The sequence below is a fragment of the Haemaphysalis longicornis genome, unplaced genomic scaffold, assembly GCF_048455015.1.
Source record: "Haemaphysalis longicornis isolate Haplotype H1 unplaced genomic scaffold, Haemaphysalis longicornis Haplotype H1 scaffold_1, whole genome shotgun sequence".
NCBI lineage: Eukaryota > Metazoa > Arthropoda > Arachnida > Ixodida > Ixodidae > Haemaphysalis > Haemaphysalis longicornis.
The window spans coordinates 278,993,466-279,014,675 of NW_027526203.1; the positions used below are offsets into that span (position 1 = coordinate 278,993,466).

Sequence of the window (21,210 nt, forward strand, 5' to 3'; positions counted from 1 at the left end):
TCCATTTGTATAGGCGTGGCCAGGAAGGTGTTAAAGGGGCCCTAAGCAGGGTTCTAAAGCTTGCGATTTTACATGCGCAAAAGCTGGAGTACTATCCAAGGAACGTCCTGCCGCAAAAATGGTTTAAAGGCATTGAGTATTAGCCGAGTTATCATTAATTAAAAGGGCAGCAATAAGGCCTGGAGCTCTTCTCTCATTGCGCCTTCAAAAGCACTGTGGAAGCAGTGACGCCACCGACGAGGTGGAAGTCCTCCTAGAGAAACAGGGCAAGGTTCGAGATGCGCGCAGCCATTGCTCTGCTCGGAGGTACGTCACGCTTTTTTAGCAGCGCAGGCTCCTCTTACAAATGCTGAGCGGGGCCGGTCGAGCCGCTCGAACCTCCCGGCGACCGTGCTCCTCACGTCGTCCAGTGGTCGCGTCAGCACGTCAGTTTTTAGAATAGGGGAAACAAGCATTTGAAGGCCAGGTATGGGGGGTCCCAAACACAAACAGGCTCGCTCACGACAGTAATTGAAGATTTACACCGACGACTAGCGACACACTCGCGTCTTCTGCCATGCAGCACTGCTGCGGCGAACGACGCTCGGAAAAGGCTTAGCATCACCGCAGTTATACAGTTACCGCTTTACAAAGCCGTGCGACGACCACCACCAGTGCAATCTTTCACTGCACTATCACCCCCTCTCACGCATTTATAAACTGATTTTCAGCAATAGTGTCGCTCTGCTGGGTTGGTAACAAGTTTTAGCTGCTGCGGTGTAAGCATGTCGTGCATACACTGTGCAGTGGGCTCCTTGTCAGCCGTGCAGGCAGATGCTTGTTGTGGTCTGCGCGTGTAGTGACGTTTCCGCCTGCAGAGAATCTCTGTGTTTTTCGGCGTTATTCATACCTTGTAGACGACGCGCTATATCTACAAACTCAGCTAAGCTCGTGTGACGGATAGCGACGATCAACATTCATCCCTACAAGGATACGCCGTGCCGCCGATGCCGGAGCGCCGCTCGCCGGGACCACACCCGTGTTTCCCCCAGAGCCGGGAATGCTGATTGGCTACAGCATTTGAAGGGGTTCACCAATAGTGGCGCCGTAGGGTTGGTTCAGTGTTTCGTGCGTCATAGAGGCTGCGTCAGACCCGGAACTACATCAGAGCGAGGCAGTATGGCGGCGAGGAAGCGGTAGGTAAAGGAGGAAAGAAAGAAACAACCTCTTTTGCGTGCTTGTGCAGGGGTGAGACAGCTGCGCATAATGCGCAGTTTTGATGCAAACTTGTTTTCTTCCGCCAGGCTGCTCGAAAACAGTCTGAGAGCCAAGAGTTTTAGCGCTCCCGTCAGTTTCAATGGGGCAAAATGCTCACTGTCGGCATAATTTTCCAGCACCCCCAAGGTGATGCTGTTTGTAAAGGTTTGATTGATTGATCATTAAAAAGCCGCATAAAATTGACCCCGAGATAGTTTTTTCGGAAATCACAATGTTGGGTTGCACATGTCATATTCTGTGAGTTTTTAAAGTTTTTCCATCAAAAACCATTGCAAAGTCCTGTAGAAAAAATACTTATGTGTACTGAGGCGACAAACTACTTGTGCAAGTTGATGAAAAAACGCCAAATTTCGGAGCGCCCCATTTCCCGAACGACATTGGGCTGCCATCTTGGTGGGGTGAAGATTGGAAAACATGGCTGCCGGGCAAAGCAGTTGCTCGTGGTTCAGGCAGAGTACTCTTCGCCAATTTCTACCGTGGTTTTGGTTATGGTGATGGCTGGGTTTACATTTAGTCGTTTGATCTGTTGCGACAAGTTATGCGAACCGAAAGACAGGAGTTCATCAAAACCAACGTGGTGCCCGCGAATTCACCATGTTTCGACCTTGAGTGTGAGGAGCGGTGCGTGCTTGAATTGAAATTTCAGACTCATTTCGATGTTATAAAACGCTGAGATAAAACGCTGCCTTTAACAGCCAGCTTGCGAGTGGCGGGAATGGGACAATCGACCTTGCAGAAGTGGCGGCGCTGGTTACGTCGCTGCAAAATGTTCAAGCAGTGTCCGATAGCAGGACGGGCTATTATTACATGCTAGTAATGATAGTTCTTCTATCTGAAGTGAAATTTAATACCGAGAGGGAGGTGGCTAAACAAACCAACGTTACTCAAATTGCGATAGTAGTGAACGTGCACCTTGGGGATTGAAATGGGAAAGCTGGTGGGCTGCGACAACTGTCACCTCGCCTTGCGCAACATTTGCCGTGTCTCTGCACTTGTGCGTAAAGCCGAGTCTAGGATTGCAAAAATAATAACTTTGGCATTCACACGATAATAAAAATGCCTTACAACTGTTTAGTTTTTCAATTCGATTTTTTCAACGGCGCTACACGTTATCTATGCATAGAGCCGAAGAATTTAAAAAAAGGTTTGTATAAAGGTAGTGCAGTTCATGCCTTGTGATACTCTGGTAGAAAAAAAACCTTATTGAAAGGCTGTTTCAGTGTTACGTACACTTAAAACGGAATAAAAAGTGCACCCCCCCCCCCCCCCCCCTTCCCCCCTTCCTGAGTTGCCAAAAAAATTTTTAGGCTCCTAAGGTGACATAATAAATGTCTTTCTTCTGCTTCAAATCAAGGTTCGTCTGCTCCAAAATAGAAATTTCGCTGCTCCAAAAACTGCTTCCAAATCTGATTAAGCTGTCTCACCCCTGCTTGTGTGGCCCCTGCTTTTTGCTGAAGTGTAATATTTGGTATACGTTGTCGTGAAGGGGTACTCTAGCGATTGCACGATTGAAATGGCGACCTTTGGAAGGCTATTTAGGGCCCCTTTAAGCTCCACTTGAGTGATTCTTTACTAATTTTTTTAGGCATTGTCTTTTAAAGGAGCCATGAAGAGAAAACACAAGTTTGGTTCATTCGAAAGATTGCCTCGTTAGAACCATACTGACACCACTTTTAACACAAACTTCGCTCAAATAAGCTACATAATTAGGAAAAAAAGGAATGACCATGCGACCCACCAGCTCATTTCCCGCAACAGAACCTATGATGTCACACGAGAGTGCTCTGCAATTGGCGGAGGCCGGCAAAAGCAAACGCAAGTTAGGCAGGGCTTACCAGTTTGCATAGTGAGCTATATGCCCGCTAAACATACTGCACATTCCTTTTATGACACTAAGAACGGTGGAGTAAACGGTTGAAGTTCCGAATAAACACGCAAGCGTGTATGCCAATGCGTACGAAACTACCGCCAGCCGAACTCGACATCTCGCCGTCGCCACCGTCGCGCAGACGAATTTTCGGGTTCGAGGCTCTTCGGGGCCAACGAACCGTCCCAGCACGCACAGCCGCGACCTTGCTTGGTATCGTAATCCCTTCACAGGAGGTTGGCCGTCATATCGCCAACCAGCAAAGGTAAAAATAGAAACGAGGGGAGTAAGGAACAGCAAGCAGCGACGAGATAGTGACAGTCGTCGCAGAAGTTTCGGAATGGTGTTGGCTTGCTGCTGTTGTTAGGAGCTCGTTTCCAGTTTACAACCACTGAAAACTTCAGTTTGTTCGAGTACTTTACAATGAAATTTCGTTGCTGCGTTTTGAAATGCCCATGTAGTACGGGCAAATCGTCGAGGGAGTGCAACATCCCCGCTGGTGAGGAGATCTCCTTTCATGTGCTGCCCAACGACGAACCTCGGCGAAGCAAGTGGCTACGTTTTGTGAACTTCGCTTCATTTCCGAGGAAGTGATTACGGCAGGGACCCTTACGTTAGCTCACTCCTAGGACATCCTGGCGCTCGTCACCGACTTCGTCAAATCGCCGTCAAAGCGCTCTGACCTTGGGGGAAAAAAATGCCATACACACCGCGTGAACGGCTTTCCATACACGACACCGGCCAACTGGCATAAGCGATACTGCTACTGAAATTGAACTATTATTAACCGTAATAAAAATACGGCACATACGTACCAGTCTGTATTCGTCCGTCGCGACGGGGCTGATGAGGCTGCGGTGCCGACGGCTGGGCGTTCGTCTGTTGTGGCTATCGCGGAATGGTCGCTTTCCGGTCCATCCGCGTATCCCACAACTCCTGCCGATCGTGCACTTAGAAGCATTGAGCGTTCAAGTGTTGTGAGGTTGTTAAATGCAAGCCCGAGCTTCTCGGCGAGAGTTTTGTTCTCCGGATCAGGCGATTCCATGACTAGGGCTGCGGATGCACTAGGTTTTACTAGTATTTTTAAAATAGCCGCCGTCTCGGTTTCGGCACGAGGTCCGGTTCCTGTTTGATTCCCGCGTGTGGGTGCTATATGGAGTCGACATACTAAGTATCTGTTTCATGGACCGGCTCGTATGACGCCATTGTTCACGTCACGAAATATGCAATTTAGCGGGAGATTTAAAATTTTGGCTTAAATTGCCTTATTTCTCAGTGAATAAAGCATCATTTGCTTCCGGGAAAGCGCTTAGGGTACTATGAAACACCTAATCTTTCGAATAAAACAAACTTTTGTTTTTTCTCTTCATGGCTCCTTTAAGCTAGCTATGGAAAACAATCTTGAATTTTATGAGAGCATAAATGTCTTTCCTCTTGGTTTTTATTGCTTTTTCTGTGCTTTTTAGTTCTTCGTTAACACCAACGTAAGTTACATCTGCATGTTTTCTGTGTTTCCTAAGTATACTCAAATTTTATTGAGTTAATCTTGTCGTACTCGGTGGAAGAGACCTAGGCTGTAATACACCTTTTGCTGCAGCCCGTGTGTCCAACTGGGCTCCCTCCCATGAACATGTGTGCCTCCGCAGGCGTGTGGGGCCTTTACGGACTATGTTCGGGACTGCGAGCGCCAGGGCTACCGGGTGGATCGGGAGGAGATGGCGCACGCGTGCTGCTTCCTCGCCAAGCACCACCTAGCCCAGGGCCACCTGGATGCCGCGTACGACTATGCCCACCGTTGCACCGAGTTTGCCGAGACGAAGGAAGAAGCCAAGGCGCTGCTCAAGCAGGTCGCTGAGGCCCGGGCGCTGCTCGTCCAGGAGTGCGCCACCGTGGACATGCAGGTGGGGTGCCAGTTTGGGTGCCCGCAAATTGGGGCCTTCGGCACTGATGCAGCACCTTGGGCTATGAGTGCGTGCCATAGTGGATGGCCACGAGTCAGTTTAGGCCACCAGGGAATCTGTACTGTGTGCCAAAGGTGTTCTTTTTTACCGCCTCTATAGGAAAAACAGCCCTCATGGATGGAAATCGTACTTGCAACCCTTGTGCTCCGTAACGCAGTGCCTTTGGCACTCAGCCATAGGAAAGGGCATGAGAAATATATATAGCTTGACACCTAGGTTGAGGAAGTTACACATCACGTGACGATTCTAGAAACCAGCATTAGTTGAACATTAAACCTTATTGTTAGCTATTATTAAATGTAACGTTGCTAAATATGGAAGTATTAACATAGGCACCTCACAACGTTTGTTGAAATTTACATTGCTCATGCATTAAAACTTATTGCTCACAGTCATAACTTCTTGAGCATTAGAATTTACATGCTTGGTGATTTGTAAATGTAGTGGGCGTTCAGCTAAGCACTTAGAGTAAGCACACATCAGATGTGCTGGGAGCATTGTTTTCGGCCAACAGCACCATCTGTGTGGAAGCTTTGTAGGGTTGGACTGGAGGCAGACCTGGCACAGAGGTTTATAGCAGAGAGTTCAGACATAATGTGTTTGGATTTCTTTGAATTTGCAGGTTTCATTTGATGTGCACTTGATTGCCTTAGAATCATGTTTAATCTGTATGCAGATATATAAATGTCTGCCTCGCTAAGGGAGCTTCACTTTCATAGCCGCCAATCTTTGTCCGAAAGTTGTGAAAACGTTTTTAGCAAGTTCCAACCACATTTTTTTACACCTCGTTGTTTGCACTGAATGGCGCAGGGGAACATTGTAATTATTGTCTCTGGTCACTGAGTAAAATGTGCCAGGAAAAGCATTGGATAATCTTGTTCGCGGTATGTTCCCTTGTCAGTTTCAAATCATACTTTCACTAGCTGGATGCTCTGCGTGACATAGAATCTACACTTTGCACTCGCGACATCTAGACATGACCTCGCATCTCATGAAACTACAGTGCATTCTTATAATGAATGACAAGGGTGAAAAATTCAATTGTTATATTTAAATATAGTTATCTGAACAGCCATAAAAAAGCTAACCAAAAATTAATTGTTGGATCTATATTTTATTGTCTGCACTGAAGAATCAACATACAGTCAAAACTTGATCTAACGAAACCCGATCTTACGAATTTCCTTGTCTAACGAACAAATTCTGATTCCCCCGCAGGGGCCTATACGGCTCAATGCTTTTATGAACTCGAACTAACGAAATAGATTGAGCGCCTTTCCACATTTAACGGTATTTCGAGAGGTAGACACATTTAAAAAGGGAGCAATTGCAAATATGTTTCGTCAAAATGCCACGAAGATTATTGCGCCACACCCAAGAAACAAACTAGACATCTAGTTTTGTTTTCACGGAACTCTACGAGATAAACTGAGCAGTCTCATGGCCTAATACCACGGCTGCATCCCAACCAACAAGTTTTCCGCAATTTTGAAGGGAAAGGACGTATCATTCGAATATGTTCGTATCATCCGAAATTCGTATGAACCAACACAGACCCAAAAATTGAGCACTAAAAAGAGGTTTTCGTTTGTTTCTTTTCTTACTTTTGCGTGAAGAAATCCGTTATTTTTTCTGCTTTTTTTTTTTAACCTCCATTTTGCCGATCAGTGCTTGCTTGCAGGAAGTTCCGCGACTCGAAAGATGGGAGTTCATCAAAAACAACATGGCGCCCGCGAATTCGCCGTTTTTTAGCCTTGAGTGCGAGTCCGGTGTGTGCTTGAAGGAAAATTTTGGACTCATTGTGGGGTTATAAAACGCTGAGTTATTGCTACCTTTTACAGCAAGGTTGCGAGTGGCGGGAATGGGACGATCGACACTGCAAATGTGGCGGCGCAGGCTACATCGCCGCAAGATGTTCAAGCAGTGTCTGATAGCGGGACGGGCTATTATTGCACGCTAGCAATGATGGTTCATTTATCTGAAGTGAAATTTAATGCCAAAAGGGAGGTGGCTATACATACCAACGCTACTCAAATTACGATCTTAGTGAACGTGCACCTTGGGGATTGAAATAGGAGGGCTGGTGGGGTGCGACAACTACTGTCACCGCGCTTTGCGCAACTTTTGCCGTGGCTCTACACTTGTGGGTAAAGACGAGTCTGGGATTACAACAATAACAATTTCGGCATTCACAGGATAATAAAAATGCCTTAAGATTGCTTAGTTTTTCAATTCGATATTTTCAATGGCACCCCACGCTATCTATGCATAGAACCTAAGAATTTAAAAATGGATTGTAAAAAGGTAGTGCAGTTGTGATACTCTGGGAGAAAATACTTTATTGAAAGGGTGTTTCACTGTTATGTACATTCAAAACCAATTAAAAAGTACACTATTCCTCCGTGAGTTGCCAAAAACTTGATTTTTTAGCCTCCTAAGGTGACATAATAAATGTCGTTCTTCTGCTCCAAATCAAGGTTCTTCTGCTCCAAAATCGAGATTTCGCTGCTCCAAAAACTGCTCCCAAATCTGATTCAGCTGTCTCACCCCTGCACAATATGCTCCAAAATCAAGATTTTGCTGCTCGGAAAACTCCCCCCAAATCTGTTTCAGCTGTCTCACCCCTGATTGTGAGTTTAATCTCCGGAAATGTCCCTGACAGTTGGAGCTTTGAGCTTCAGGTTCATATATATTTGGATTCTCCTAAGTAAAACAACACTTGCAAGTCCAAGTCTTTGTAACGTTGTTTCTAAGCCGATTTTTGGAGCGCTGTTCTTGGAATCGAAGTCACGAATACCAAAGATTGAACTAGGAGCCTGATCTGGGTCTTCATTTGCCTACAACAACCACAATAAAAAACGTATTTACAGGCTGAAATTCTTTTTTGAGAAAATAATGGATGCTTTCCAAAGCACAGATTTGTGCAGTATTTCTTGAGAGTAGGAGGGCTCTTTCTTGTTGAAATTAGCCACTTGGTTGCTAATAAAATGGCCAGATTTGTCCCCATTTTAAAGGGCCCGACAACTGATTTTTGTCGAGTATATTTTCTTTATCCCAAATGAAAGGGCATCACTTAAAGGAGCCATGAAGAGAAAATGCAAGTTGGTTTTATTCGAAAGATTTCGTGTCTTATAGTGCCCCCAGCGCTTGTCCGGATACAAACAGTGCTTTATTCACTGAGAAATTAAACAATTTAGGTTAAAATTTTGATTTTCCCGCTCAATCGTGCGTTTTCGTGGCCCCAAGTGACATCACGGGAACCGACCGCTCTGCAGCCTAGAGTACCTTCATTCACGCATCCGCCGTACAGGGTAGAGACTCGTAACGCTGGCGCCGCCATGTTCGGTTGCTCGCTCGCCGCCGAAGCAAGTCATTCTGTCAAAACCGCGCTAAAATTATCGCCGCAACGCGGTTTACTGAAGAAGTTTGAATCATATTGTCTGTTTCGCGTTGCTAGGTCTCGTGGGAAACGAAAAGAATAACGCGTTGAGCCCGTTGGCCCAATTGCGGCGGCACGGGATCGTTCGAAGGTTGTCTCCACCCTGTAGCGGTGTTGGTTTGTTCCCGCGTTTCTTTACGTTCTGTAACCTAGATGGCGCCACCATACCGTGGCAAGCGTTTGGTTTGTTTTTGCCCGCATTTGAACCTGGCTTGTTTTTGTTCTGGGAGAAAATATTCGTTCCCTGAAACAGTGCTCGCTCGACAAATGGGGTCACGTAAGACACCGTTGCTTGCGTCAATCGGCCAGTGTCGTCTGAGACAACCCCAAGCCCCATAGGGCTGTGCAGCTAAACCAAAGCATGCTGTGCGCAGTACGAACAGCAGAACGCATCAGTACTTCTATGTTTACATGTGCTTTCGTAACTTCCACTGTTTGTCCCATCATTCCTATTGCTTTGTAAAGAATGTGCCCTAAATTTAAGCGCAAATCGCTCGTTCGTCTAGTTTGTAAGCTCTACCTAATTTGCGTCTGCTTCTGCCAGCCTCCGCCAATCGCAGAGCTTAGCCCATGTGACATCACAGGTTCTGTTGCGGGAAATGAGCTGGTGGGTCGCATGACCATTCCCGTTTTTCCTAATTATGTAGCTTATTTGAGCGAAGTTTACGTTAAAAGTGGTGTCAGTATGATTCTAACGAGACAATCTTTTGAATGAACCAAACTTGTGTTTTCTCTTCATGGCTCCTTTAAGACACCTTCATCCGAAAAGCAGGGTTCGCACAGGTCCTTGAAAACCTTGAAAACCCTTGAATTTAGAAGTGTCAATTTCAAGGCCTGGAAAGTCCTGGAATTTTTAAATGGTCCTTGAAAACCCTTGATTTTTTCCGGAGAGAATCAATGGCCCTGTCTTTTCACAAGAATTTAAAGTGTTTGTCGTGGATTTTAGGTGCTAACTAATGTAAAGAAACATTGTAACAATCAAGTTTCAGTGTATTGCATGAAATTACAAGTTTGGTGGACTTTCATTATTACAAGGCAACATTGGGAGCAGGCACTTGTCAATCCAATCCATGTCACGATACAATCCAGTGAAAGCCAGCTTCTGTTCTCTATCTTGCATCTTCCATCTAGTCTGTACGCTCGCTCCTTGCATGTTTGCTGTGCCTCATACGCTCCATCTGCATTTGCTTTTACGTTCAAATGGTGGACGTGTACATTGTTCATCCTGCCTTGAAGCAACACTTGCTCGATTTAATTTCAGCTGATACTCTTGCTGACAAAGTAGAAGATGCAGGCAACATTAACTAAGTTTTGAAATCAAACAGCCTCAGCAAACACAAAGGAAAAAGAAAAACCTCTAAATACTAGCCATGAAATAAAAAATAAAGCTGGGGAAGCATTTACGAACCCGTTAGCGACTATCTAAATGTGCACTAATGTGCTTAGGTATTGTGCAATAAAAAACTTTTGCATTGTGTTGGAAAAGTTATAAATAATGCCATATAAAACGTTTGATGGGGACCTTGAAAATGTGTTTTCTGGTTCTTGAAAGTCCTTGAAAACCCTTGAATTCTTGCTTTTCAAGCCTGTACGAACCCTGGAAAAAGTTTTGCTGATAGCGTCCTAGAACTTCTGAAATCGGAATTTTTAGGTCTACCAGCCATACATGTCCCACCAAAAGGCGTGCGGCAACCATGACAGTAAGCCATGCGGCAACATACTTTTAACTGCACGCGAGATTAAGAGAGGGATTTAAAAACTTCTCCCGGCTAAAACAACAACAATAATGTGCAACCTTTCATGTTCCTTCATGTGTTTTTTGAATCACGCGTTGAATTGCTTGGACATGTAACGTAGTGTCATGTTTACACGCCACATGGCGCCCCCTTTCAAGCTTAAGAAATTTTAGTGCAAAATTAGAATTATTTCCGCCTGTTTATTTAAAAATTCCTTGCGGTTACCCCAGTAATACCCCAGTATATAAAACGCTGGCTTTCATATGAGCTAGATGACATGCACTCCACAAAAATCGGTTGTCTGTCCGTTTAAAAGTTATCCACGCTAGGAGTGCAGACAATTTTAAAAATTATTTGCGCTAGGAGTGTGGATAGGGACAGCCCACGAAAACAAGTGAAGGCAACACCACTTTAGAATTTTCAAAAGAATGTTAAAAAATGCATATACAATTAATACTCATACATATTGCCGCGAACCATACATTAGGTTTGTTTATTTGTGTTTTGCTTTTACCGCCCGGCTGCGCCGGTCTGCGTTATCTCTGCGCCAAGGGAAGCGCGTGTTCCATTCTTTCTTTCTGTGCCGCATGTGTTATCTGTTGTGATAGGGAGAGCATTCCGATCTAACGTGAACAGCCCAGAATAATCTTCTTGGATCTACTATGTTCTCGATGCGAATCGACGTTTCGAGAACCACGCGCGCCGAAAGATAAAAAGCCTGCAGTGCGGACGCCGGGGCATTCGATTCGACGTCACTCGCCTGTGCAAGTCACTTTGTTGACCGCTGCTTCGCCGCCTCTGTATTCTTTTGAGTTGTTAGGGGAGCACAAGTTCGCTCCAATAAACGTGTTTCTCATTCAACATCACTGCATCGTCCTTGTCTTCGTGACATCTGGTGGAGGTGCGGGGTACGCACCCTTCATGCCCACTACAACCTCGAAAAGCCGCCAAGCCAGTCCAACAAGAGCCAGCCCCCGCCTGCAAGATTTACCGCCCGAGTTCGGTCTTCTGCCAGAAGGGCCCAAGAGAAGGAACGCTGCAACCAACACCATGGTGCAAGAAACAACGTCGCCAATCATCCTGCAGCAGCCCCGAGAACCGCCATCGTTCCGGGGAGCCCCCGCTGAAGACCCCGAAGAATGGTTGGAGAAGTTGGAGCGCGTCCGCATCTTCAACAGGTGGGACAATGAAGAAACGTTCCGGCATGTCTTCTTTTACTTAGAAGATGCTGCTCGAACTTGGTTCGAGAACCATGAGAGCTCTTTGACCGACTGGACTCAATTCAAGAGGGAGTTCCTTAAGACCTTCACTACCGTGGTGAGAAAAGAGCGAGCTGCGCTTTTGCTTGAAACTCGAACGCAGCACCCCAACGAAGGAGTCGTGATTTTCGTTGAGGAGATGAAGCGACTTTTTCGTCGTGCGGACCCTGAAATGCCCGAGGAAAAGAAGCTCAGGTTTCTAATGCGAGGAGTGAAGCAAGAGCTTTTTGCTTGTCTAGTCCGTAACCCTCCGAAGACAGTGGCCGAATTCGCGTCTGAGGCGGCCGCGATGGAGAAGACGCTAGAAATTCGAACCAGGCAGTACGACCGCCCTGTCAACGCGCTGTTCTCGGAGACCATCGGTGCTGCAAATGGAAGCTCCGATACATTGCGAGAGACCATCCGAGCAGTGGTCAGGGAGGAGCTTCGGAAGCTTTTTCCAACGACGCCGCAACCTCAAGTGGCTTCCCTGACCGACGTAATCCGAGAAGAAGTCCAAAACGCACTGGGAACTTCTACGCCGTCGGAAGCACCCCGCGAACCACAAGCCATGACCTACTCCTCGGCTGTTCGTCAACCCCGCCCTGCTCCAACCCGTCGTCAAGAGGCTGAGCCATACCGCCGTCCAACGCCGCCCGCCCGACGCCCTGTAGACCAATACCAGACACCAAGGAAGACCGACGTGTGGCGAACGCCCGATAATCGCCCGCTGTGCTACCACTGCGGAGAGGCCGACCACATCTACCGTCGCTGTCCCTACAAGAGGCTCGGTTTGCGAGGGTTCTCCGTCGACGCCCCACGCCCCCGATACGGCCAGCGCCCTGCTGAGATCGAAGAATACCTCTCCAACACCAACCGAGGACCAGCGCGCTTCAACCGTTCACCGTCGCCCTACCCGTCTCAGTCACCAAACCGCCGCAGCACTGCTGACTTCTCACGTGGAAGGTCCCCCAGCCCACGCGGGGGAAACTAAAAGCAGCAACTTCGGGAGGTAAAGTTGCACAACGGCGGAAAAATGAAAATCCTCCAACGACGCAGCGACTCGCTGAAGACCATCATTCACGACATGCCCTCATCCCGACGACCCGACCTAGCCCTAACGAGACTCCTGAACACGACGACAGCTACACGGCGCGACGCGTACCCGACCTGACCAAGACGTCCGTTGAGAAGACGACGACAACGACGATGCACAGTGCCCGACCATCAACACGTACAAGCAGAGATACGACGCCCCGACGAACCCGCAACTCGAGGACGACTGCATCTGACGTCAAGGTGTCCATCGACGGCTTTGACGTAGTCGCCCTCGTAGACACGGGAGCTGACTATTCGGTAATGAGCGGACCATTTGCGTCTAAACTGAAGAAAGTTATGACCAGATGGGATGGTCCGCACATACGCACAGCAGGAGGCCACCTCGTGACGCCAAGTGGAACGTGCACATCGCGCGTCACCATAGACGGCACAACGTACCCTGCGGCGTTTGTCGTTCTGCCTAACTGCTCCCGCGACGTGATTCTCGGAATGGACTTTTTGACGGACAACGGCGCAATAATTGATCTGCAGACCAAGTCGATAACATTTTCCTCCAATCACTCCACGACGCCGCAGCCGAACCCCGATCACCGTGCTGCTGTCAGGATCGCCGACGATCACATCACCCTGCCACCCCGCGCAAGCTTGATGATCGCCGTCTACTGTGAGGATGCTGCTTCTGACATCGACGCTATCGTAGAGAGTGATCGAAGGTTGCTTCTCGACCGCGGTGTCTCCGTCGCAAGAGGCATTGCGCACTTTAAGCAACGCCAATCTCACGTTTTGGTCACTAATTTCACCGAAGAGTACCAGCATTTAAACAAGGGAGCTGCAATTGCGTTCCTCGAAGAAACGCAAGAAGCAAGTGATGTGATCGCAGTCGCCGACTTTGAACGCACACCCGTAGAAACATTCAAGCTCCCGCAGCCATTCGACGTGAATCCGGCGCTACCGCAAGAACAACGGAAAAAATTATTGGCTTTGCTGCATCGCTATAGCGAATGTTTTTCGTCGAGCGCAAAACTACGTCAGACCCCTCTAGCGAAGCACCGAATAATAACCGAAGATGGAGCCCGACCTACCCGACAGTCACCGTACCGCGTCTCTTCACACGAACGGGAAGCCATCCGGACTCAAGTCGACGACATGCTGAGCGATGACATTATACAGCCATCGAAAAGCCCCTGGGCTGCGCCCGTCGTACTCGTAAAGAAAAAAGACGGCACATTAAGGTTTTGTGTTGACTACCGGCGACTGAACAAAATCACGAAAAAGGACGTGTACCCCCTCCCCCGAATCGACGACGCCCTCGACCACCTCTGCCACGCGAAGTACTTCTCATCGATGGACCTGAAGACCGGCTACTGGCAAATTGAAGTGGACGAGAGAGACCGAGAGAAGACTGCATTTATAACCCCAGACGGCCTATACGAGTTCAAGGTGATGCCGTTTGGGCTGTGCACAGCACCAGCGACGTTTCAAAGAGTCATGGACACTGTGCTAGCTGGCCTTAACTCTTTCGCTACCGCGCCTATCAAAATCGATCAATTTGATCGATACTTTTGCGAGCGCCTTTTCATAGCGTTCCAGGCGTTCCTCGAACAAGTAAAGCTGTTCGGAGTTAGATCAGAAAATGGCCTTTCAAAATCAGTTTTGTTTTTATTTTTGCAACGGAAACGTGATTTTTGACACGCTTTTGAATCACCTGGTTGTGGAAAAGGGGCGTGGTCATCGCGCCTCAAGGCTACCAACGAAGAATGCGTGCAACTCGTAATTACTCTGCACCAGCGCTTGTTTTTTGCTATCAGGGCGTGAATGGGGAACTAGCAAACGATTTTCAATCGTCAGGTTCACGCTCTGACAGTAATAATCCCAGAAATCGGCTGAAAATGTCAAGCAGTGCCTGGTTGCAAAGCTACTTTGTGATTTTAGGCAGTTTTATTGCCTTTGCGCAAGTTGTCCTAAGTACTCTGGTAGTTCTACTTACCCCAGGACCATTCCCAAACAGTTTACAACAGTTTCGGTTTCGTTTCTGCATCGCGAAATTCATATTTAACGCTACTACGCAGTTACCCAACTTCAAGGCTAACTGCCATGGCGCCTGAAGCGTCCGCGACTGGTCCTCGAACAAAGCACGCCGCTCCTCATTTCCCCCCACCCTAACCCGATTTCTGCGATAAGAACTTCAGATGCAAGTCAAAAGGTCACACCCAGTCGCCAGATATCTGTTCCGCCGAGGACAGCGCTTCAAACCGGCCTTACACTGCCAGCTGTTCGCCTTGCAGTTTCGTTTTCATGCGAGGGTATATCCGGGTGTCTAATGTTGCTGCTTAGTTGAACTGTCTATTCGAACGGAGTCTCTGATAAGTTTTTGTACTGTTTCATTTGAAAAATGTTAGGTGGCGCTGCAATAGAGGAGGCTCGTTGTGCTGTACTTTTTTAGCGCGCGACTGCTACTCGGCCAAAGATCGCAGGGGACGATTCTAGCTCATCGTACCTCATTTTTGCGAGCAAGGCTACAATTGCGAGTAAGAAGATGATAATAAAGCTCAGCTTTATGTTTTGAGAGATAACTGACCGTGAACGACAACAAACATCAGCCACGGCGTTCCGTTTTCAACTTCATGCATGTTTTTTTCTGCATCGCGTGCTTGTCCCAAATATTGTGCTCGCTGTAAATGCAAAGTCAGCCATTGACAAGATGTTTTTACGTTATGTGGGGGCAAATTGGTGCCTCTGATAACGTCAAACCGCCAGATTTATTCCAAGGAACCACCCAAAATTGCACAGTTTGAATTAGAGGTTGGGCTTCACCGCATGACACGAGCACCGTGCGTGCTAAATTTTTTTTTTTATATCTGAAAAAATGTTCCGCGCAAGTCGACATTTTTTTTAGGGTGTGTTTTTGAAATGTTTCCCTGCAAAATGTATATTCTAATTTTTTTCTACTACCGGTGGTTTGATATACACAACTCCTTTTTTATCATTTTTTTCGACAACTTGACAAAACTTTTGATTTTGATATTTTTTTTCACAACTATGATATATGAAAAACTTTAAAAAACTGGTGTTATTGGAAAGGCCGTTAAATAATCTGCATTTTGTGCTCCTGCAATTAGTGCCTAAATAATTTTTTAGCAGAAAAAAAATGTTTTCTTGGACCCCCCAAAATTGGTCAATTTTCTGCGGTAGCGAAAGAGTTAAGTGGCACACCTGCCTCGTATACCTCGACGACGTAGTGGTGTTCGCCCGGACTTTCGACGAACACCTTGCAAGGTTGGAGTCTGTACTCGAGGCCATTCGTACGTCGGGGTTGACGCTGAAGCCTGAAAAGTGCCGTTTCGCATACGGGGAACTCAAGTTCTTGGGCCACGTCGTCAACGCCGCGGGAGTCCTACCTGACCCGGCAAAAACTTCAGCTATCGCGAACTTCCCTAGGCCGAAAGACAAGAAGGGCGTGCGGAGATTTCTCGGGCTGTGCGCATACTACCGGCGCTTCGTCGCAAACTTCGCACGCATTGCAGAGCCACTCACGCGCTTGACGAAAGATAGCACCCCTTTCAGCTGGGAAAACGACCAAGAAAAAGCATTCGGCGAGCTGCAAAAACGCCTGCAAAGCCCGCCCGTGCTCGCTCATTTCGACGGAAATGCCGAAACGGAAATGCATACGGACGCCAGTGATATAGGCTTGGGTGCCGTCCTTGTCCAAAAGCAAAGCGGCTGCGAAAGGGTAATCGCCTATGCTAGCCGTGGTCTGTCGAAGGAGGAGAAAAACTATTCTGCCTCTGAGAAAGAGTGCCTGGCTATTATATGGGCGATTTCAAAATTTCGCCCATACGTGTATGGAAGGCCATTCAAGGTTGTAACAGACCACCATGCGCTGTGTTGGCTCGCCAATTTGAAGGACCCCTCTGGCCGTCTTGGGCGGTGGAGCTTGCGCCTGCAGGAGTTCGACGTTACAGTCGTTTATAAATCCGGCAGGAAACACTCCGACGCCGACTGCCTGTCCCGCGCCCCCGTCGACCCACCACCACAAGACTCTGATGAAGACAGCGCGTTCTTCGGGATCGTGACGGAGAGTGACCTAGCCGCCCAGCAGCGTGCCGACCCCGACTTACGCGTCATAATCGAGTACCTCGAGGGATGCGACGTTGCCGTTCCTAGGACCTTCAAACGCAGCTTACCAGCATTCAGCCTGAGAAACTCCGTCCTTGTGAAGAAGAATTTCAGCCCCGGAACAAGAGCGAATTACCTTCTCGTCATCCCCGCGGACCTTCGTGACGAAATTTTGGAAGCGTGCCACGACGACCCGTCTTCCGGACATCTGGGCACAGCCCGCACTATCGGAAAAATCAAGGCGAGGTACTACTGGCCCGGCCTTACCTCTGACGTCACCCACTACGTCCGGAGCTGCCGTGACTGCCAGCGACGAAAAACGCCGCCGACAAGACCCGCCGGACTTCTGCAACCGATCGCCGTCCCATCGAGACCATTTCAACAGATTGGAATGGACCTTTTAGGCCCGTTCCCTACGTCACGATCACAGAACAAGTGGATTGTCGTAGCGACAGACTACATGACGCGCTACGCAGAGACCGCCGCTCTTCCGAGGGGGACTGCACAAGAAGTGGCAAAGTTCTTTATAAGCCAAGTTGTGCTGCGACATGGAGCCCCGGAAGTCCTAATCACAGACCGCGGAACAGCATTTACTGCGGAGCTGATGCAAGGAGTATTACGCTACAGCAACACGGATCACCGAAGAACGACGGCGTACCACCCCCAAACGAATGGACTAACAGAACGTCTGAACAAGACAATCGCAGATATGCTGTCAATGTACGTTGACGTTGAACATAAGACTTGGGACGAAGTGCTCCCGTATGTCACGTTTGCGTACAACACGGCTATCCAGGAGACGACGCAGCTGACGCCGTTCGAGCTTGTCTACGGTAGAAGGCCGACTACGATGCTCGACGCCATGCTTCCGCACGTAGAAGACGACGACCTCAACGCCGACGTCCACGGATATCTTCAACGTGCGGAGGAGGCCCGCCAGCTCGCTCGAGTTCGTATAACGGACCAGCAGCTGGTGGATGCGGGCCGCTACAACCTCCGACGCCGAGACGCCGAGTACCAACCAGGGGATCGTGTGTGGGTTTGGACTCCCATCCGACGACGCGGACTCAGTGAGAAGCTCCTGCGACGCTATTTCGGACCCTACCAGATTCTACGACGTGTTGGCCAACTTACCTACGAAGTGATCCCTGATGGTGACTCCGGCACATCACGACAACGCAGGCGGCCTGAAGTCGTCCACGTGGTTCGCCTAAAACCTTTCTACGGACGATGACGAACTTTTTCATTTGTTCGGACTGTCGCTTATGTTAGCATCGGGTCGATGCACTCTTAGAGGGGGGGTAATGCCGCGAACCATACATTAGGTTTGTTTATTTGTGTTTTGCTTTTACCGCCCGGCTGCGCCGGTCTGCGTTATCTCTGCGCCAAGGGAAGCGCGTGTTCCATTCTTTCTTTCTGTGCCGCATGTGTTATCTGTTGTGATAGGGAGAGCATTCCGATCTAACGTGAACAGCCCAGAATAATCTTCTTGGATCTACTATGTTCTCGATGCGAATCGACGTTTCGAGAACCACGCGCGCCGAAAGATAAAAAGCCTGCAGTGCGGACGCCGGGGCATTCGATTCGACGTCACTCGCCTGTGCAAGTCACTTTGTTGACCGCTGCTTCGCCGCCTCTGTATTCTTTTGAGTTGTTAGGGGAGCACAAGTTCGCTCCAATAAACGTGTTTCTCATTCAACACCACTGCATCGTCCTTGTCTTCGTGACAATATAATACTCGTATTAAAAGGTTTTCAATAGGTGAATAAACGTTTCAGCAGTTTCAGTAGCTGTAAGGTTTACAGGTCACGTGACCAGGACACGTAATGTAGTATCACGTTTCTACATTACATACCGCTACTTTTCGGACTTCGGAAAGTTTAGTGACAAAATTTGTTAAAAATTGCTTGTGGTTATCCCACTATATAAAATGCTGGCTTTCATACGAGATAGATAACATATACCTGACAAAAATTGGTTGTCTGTCCCTTGAGCAGTTTCAAAAAGCTGCACGAAAGCTTGAATTTTCTTGTTTTCTTACGACTAAAGACGGTCTTTCATTTCGTTGTGTTCCCTTTGCAATCTTTGCAGTTTGTTAAATTGTTGAGAAATCCTTTTCTTCTTCTTTTTTCAGGTCGAGGCTATGTTTCTTTTTTTGCTCTCTGCTATGATGTGCACGATGTCTACGGGAGTTTGCCATTCCGCATCAGTTGAAAAGCTACTTTCTGCACACGCTTCTACGGGGAACTCTGGAGCGAGCACTTCTGCTTCAACACTGTGAGAAGGCAGAAAACTTTCTCTTGGGCCTCTGCTTATCAACATCGCAGTTGCTTCTATGACGCTTTCAAGGCTTTGCATTGTCCTGCATGTACAAGTGCAACAAAAAGTAAACAGAGTGCAGCTTCATGAAATTAGAATAATTTCTACTTATGCGGCTGCCAGCATAAACACCATATAAGTCGGAATTTAGGTCGAATTTTTTTACCAAAAAGTTTACCAGAAATTACCCCTCGACTTGCATACCGATCATTGGCATAATGTTAGTTGTCATCTGGCAACCAGGCAGCCCATCAGGCCACTCCAAAATGCAAAGGCACCATTGCAACCGACATCAATCGGAGTCGCCAACAAGTTTTCTTCTTCTTCTTTTTTTTTTTTTTTTTTTTTTTTTGCTTCTCTTGCTGTCAGTGAACGTGTGCAGGATTTTTTCTTCTTGCTCAAGATAAGTGAAGGCACTTAGAGCCAGTTCACAGCATCACAACAGCATTTAAAAGAAACGTTGTATAGCTTGCCAAAGCCAACTGCAATGTGTTTAACTAGCGCCAGTTCGATGTCACCAGAGAGAGTGCATGCTACGGACGAAAGCTGAAGAGGCAGCGCTCGTTAGGCAACGCTCGAGGACATCGTTTTGTGGGTGATGCACTGTGCGCCTGGTACTTAGGGACAAGTGGCCACTTTTGACATTGAGCATTCTGCGACGTCTCTGCGAGTGGATGACCGACTACAACACCAAGGCGTTTGCTGACAGCTGCGCAAACCGAATCTCGCGGCGGTCTGCACATGGGTGTCCCACGCTTGGCGCTTGCTTACTGATGACATGGTCTTGCCATACTGCAGCAAGGACAACTTGCTGTTTGGGAGACAGCCAGACAAAGGCAGTCGTCCAACAAGATGTCAGACAGCTCCAATTGGTAACCTTACACAAAAAAGGGATTATAGCCTCAATAAAATGCTAATATATACATAATTTTTTTTTCTTGCAATTTCTCGGCCACAAGGCAAGGGGGCTGACCGATATTCTGGCTCGACCTATATTCTGATTTATGGGGGCAGACTGGTCTTAGAGCTATTTTTTTTATTTACCAACAAATTTTAATAAACTGCACTGCATCAAAGAGGTTTTCGTGCTGATTTCAAATCTGCCATTAGATTTTTTGTAAGTTCATTATATTTTGAGGTAATTAATGATTAATTGCCATTATTTTGGGTCAATGTTACAAAATAACCACTCCATACAAAATGGCAATTACCACGTGGATAGGCAGACAAATGATTAAAGAATACAACATCGGAAGAACTTTTTTGATTTAGCTATTTTTGGTCGTTTTACAACACAGGGAACTTTGCTTCTCCCGCGCTCTGCCAGAAAAGGCTCGCAGGTGGTGCCAATTGAACACAATAATAATTTTCCAAAGCCTCCATTTGAAAAATTTGTTTCCAACATTGTATTCTCCACACATTTAGGTATCAGAAGCAAAAAGAATTAAAGTTGTACCTGCTCTGGGTGCCAAGATATCTGAGGATGAAATGCTAGCTTTGCATTGCAAGAAAAGTGCCGTTTCACCATCGAATTCTGCGCTAACTGAGCTGTAGAGTGCACTTTAAAATGCTATTATAATATAATAACAACAAAATATGGTGCCTTTTGATGAGGAAATTTACAGACTGATAGAAAAATGGCCGTGGAGGCCAAAAATGCCATTTTTGAGAAAACGCTTTTTTTGACCGTTTTTCGGCCCCAAAGACCCCACTGCCGCCTTATACGGTAGCGTATGTGCGACCGGATTTTATTTTAGGGTGACTTTCTTGAAAAGTCACTTCGAGTTTGGTGGCTAGGCACATGGCGGAGAAATCGTCTCAGAATTTCCAACTTTTGCTCTGTTTACTTTTTGTTTCACCAGTATATACTCTGGGTATCTGGAAAACGTGGTCGGTACTGCGGTCGGGACTAAGATTCTCACTTTTGAATTTTTTCTGCAAATGCTTTCTGTGAAATGTAGGGAGCATACCAGCGAACTTGGTTCCAGTTTACTTCCTTTTCCCATGGGTCCTTCGCTAGAAATATTCCTCGGCCACAGCCCATGACATTCCAAGTTACAGGGAAACTCGTACCACACTCCCGGGTCTTTTTTGGCATTTGAGTCATAGACCGGCATACAGGAGTTGCGTGGCGTAGTGCTGCGTGTGCGAGATTTACTACCACAAAAAGGCACGCAGAAAAACGCCTCAGTAACATCGAAAATCACATTTCATATCC

General features: G+C 47.4%; 1 protein-coding gene across 7 annotated transcripts in view; it reads left to right on the forward strand.

Annotated features, from left to right (window-relative positions):
- Positions 1–21,210, forward strand: part of LOC144146646 (uncharacterized) — a 62,305-nt gene that overhangs the window by 15,418 nt on the left and 25,677 nt on the right. For 4 of the 7 annotated variants that reach the window (XR_013317687.1, XR_013317688.1, XM_077678588.1 and 1 more), the window contains exons 5-6: positions 4,771–5,025; positions 18,808–18,950. Coding sequence is in view for 4 of the 7 variants with exons in the window: in XM_077678588.1 (XP_077534714.1) it covers positions 4,771–5,025; positions 18,808–18,950 (398 nt within the window). In the remaining 3 variants the exon portion in view is untranslated. The remainder of the gene's footprint in view (positions 1–4,770; positions 5,026–18,807; positions 18,951–21,210) is intronic. The other 3 variants (XR_013317690.1, XM_077678596.1, XM_077678600.1) reach the window with 1 other exon arrangement.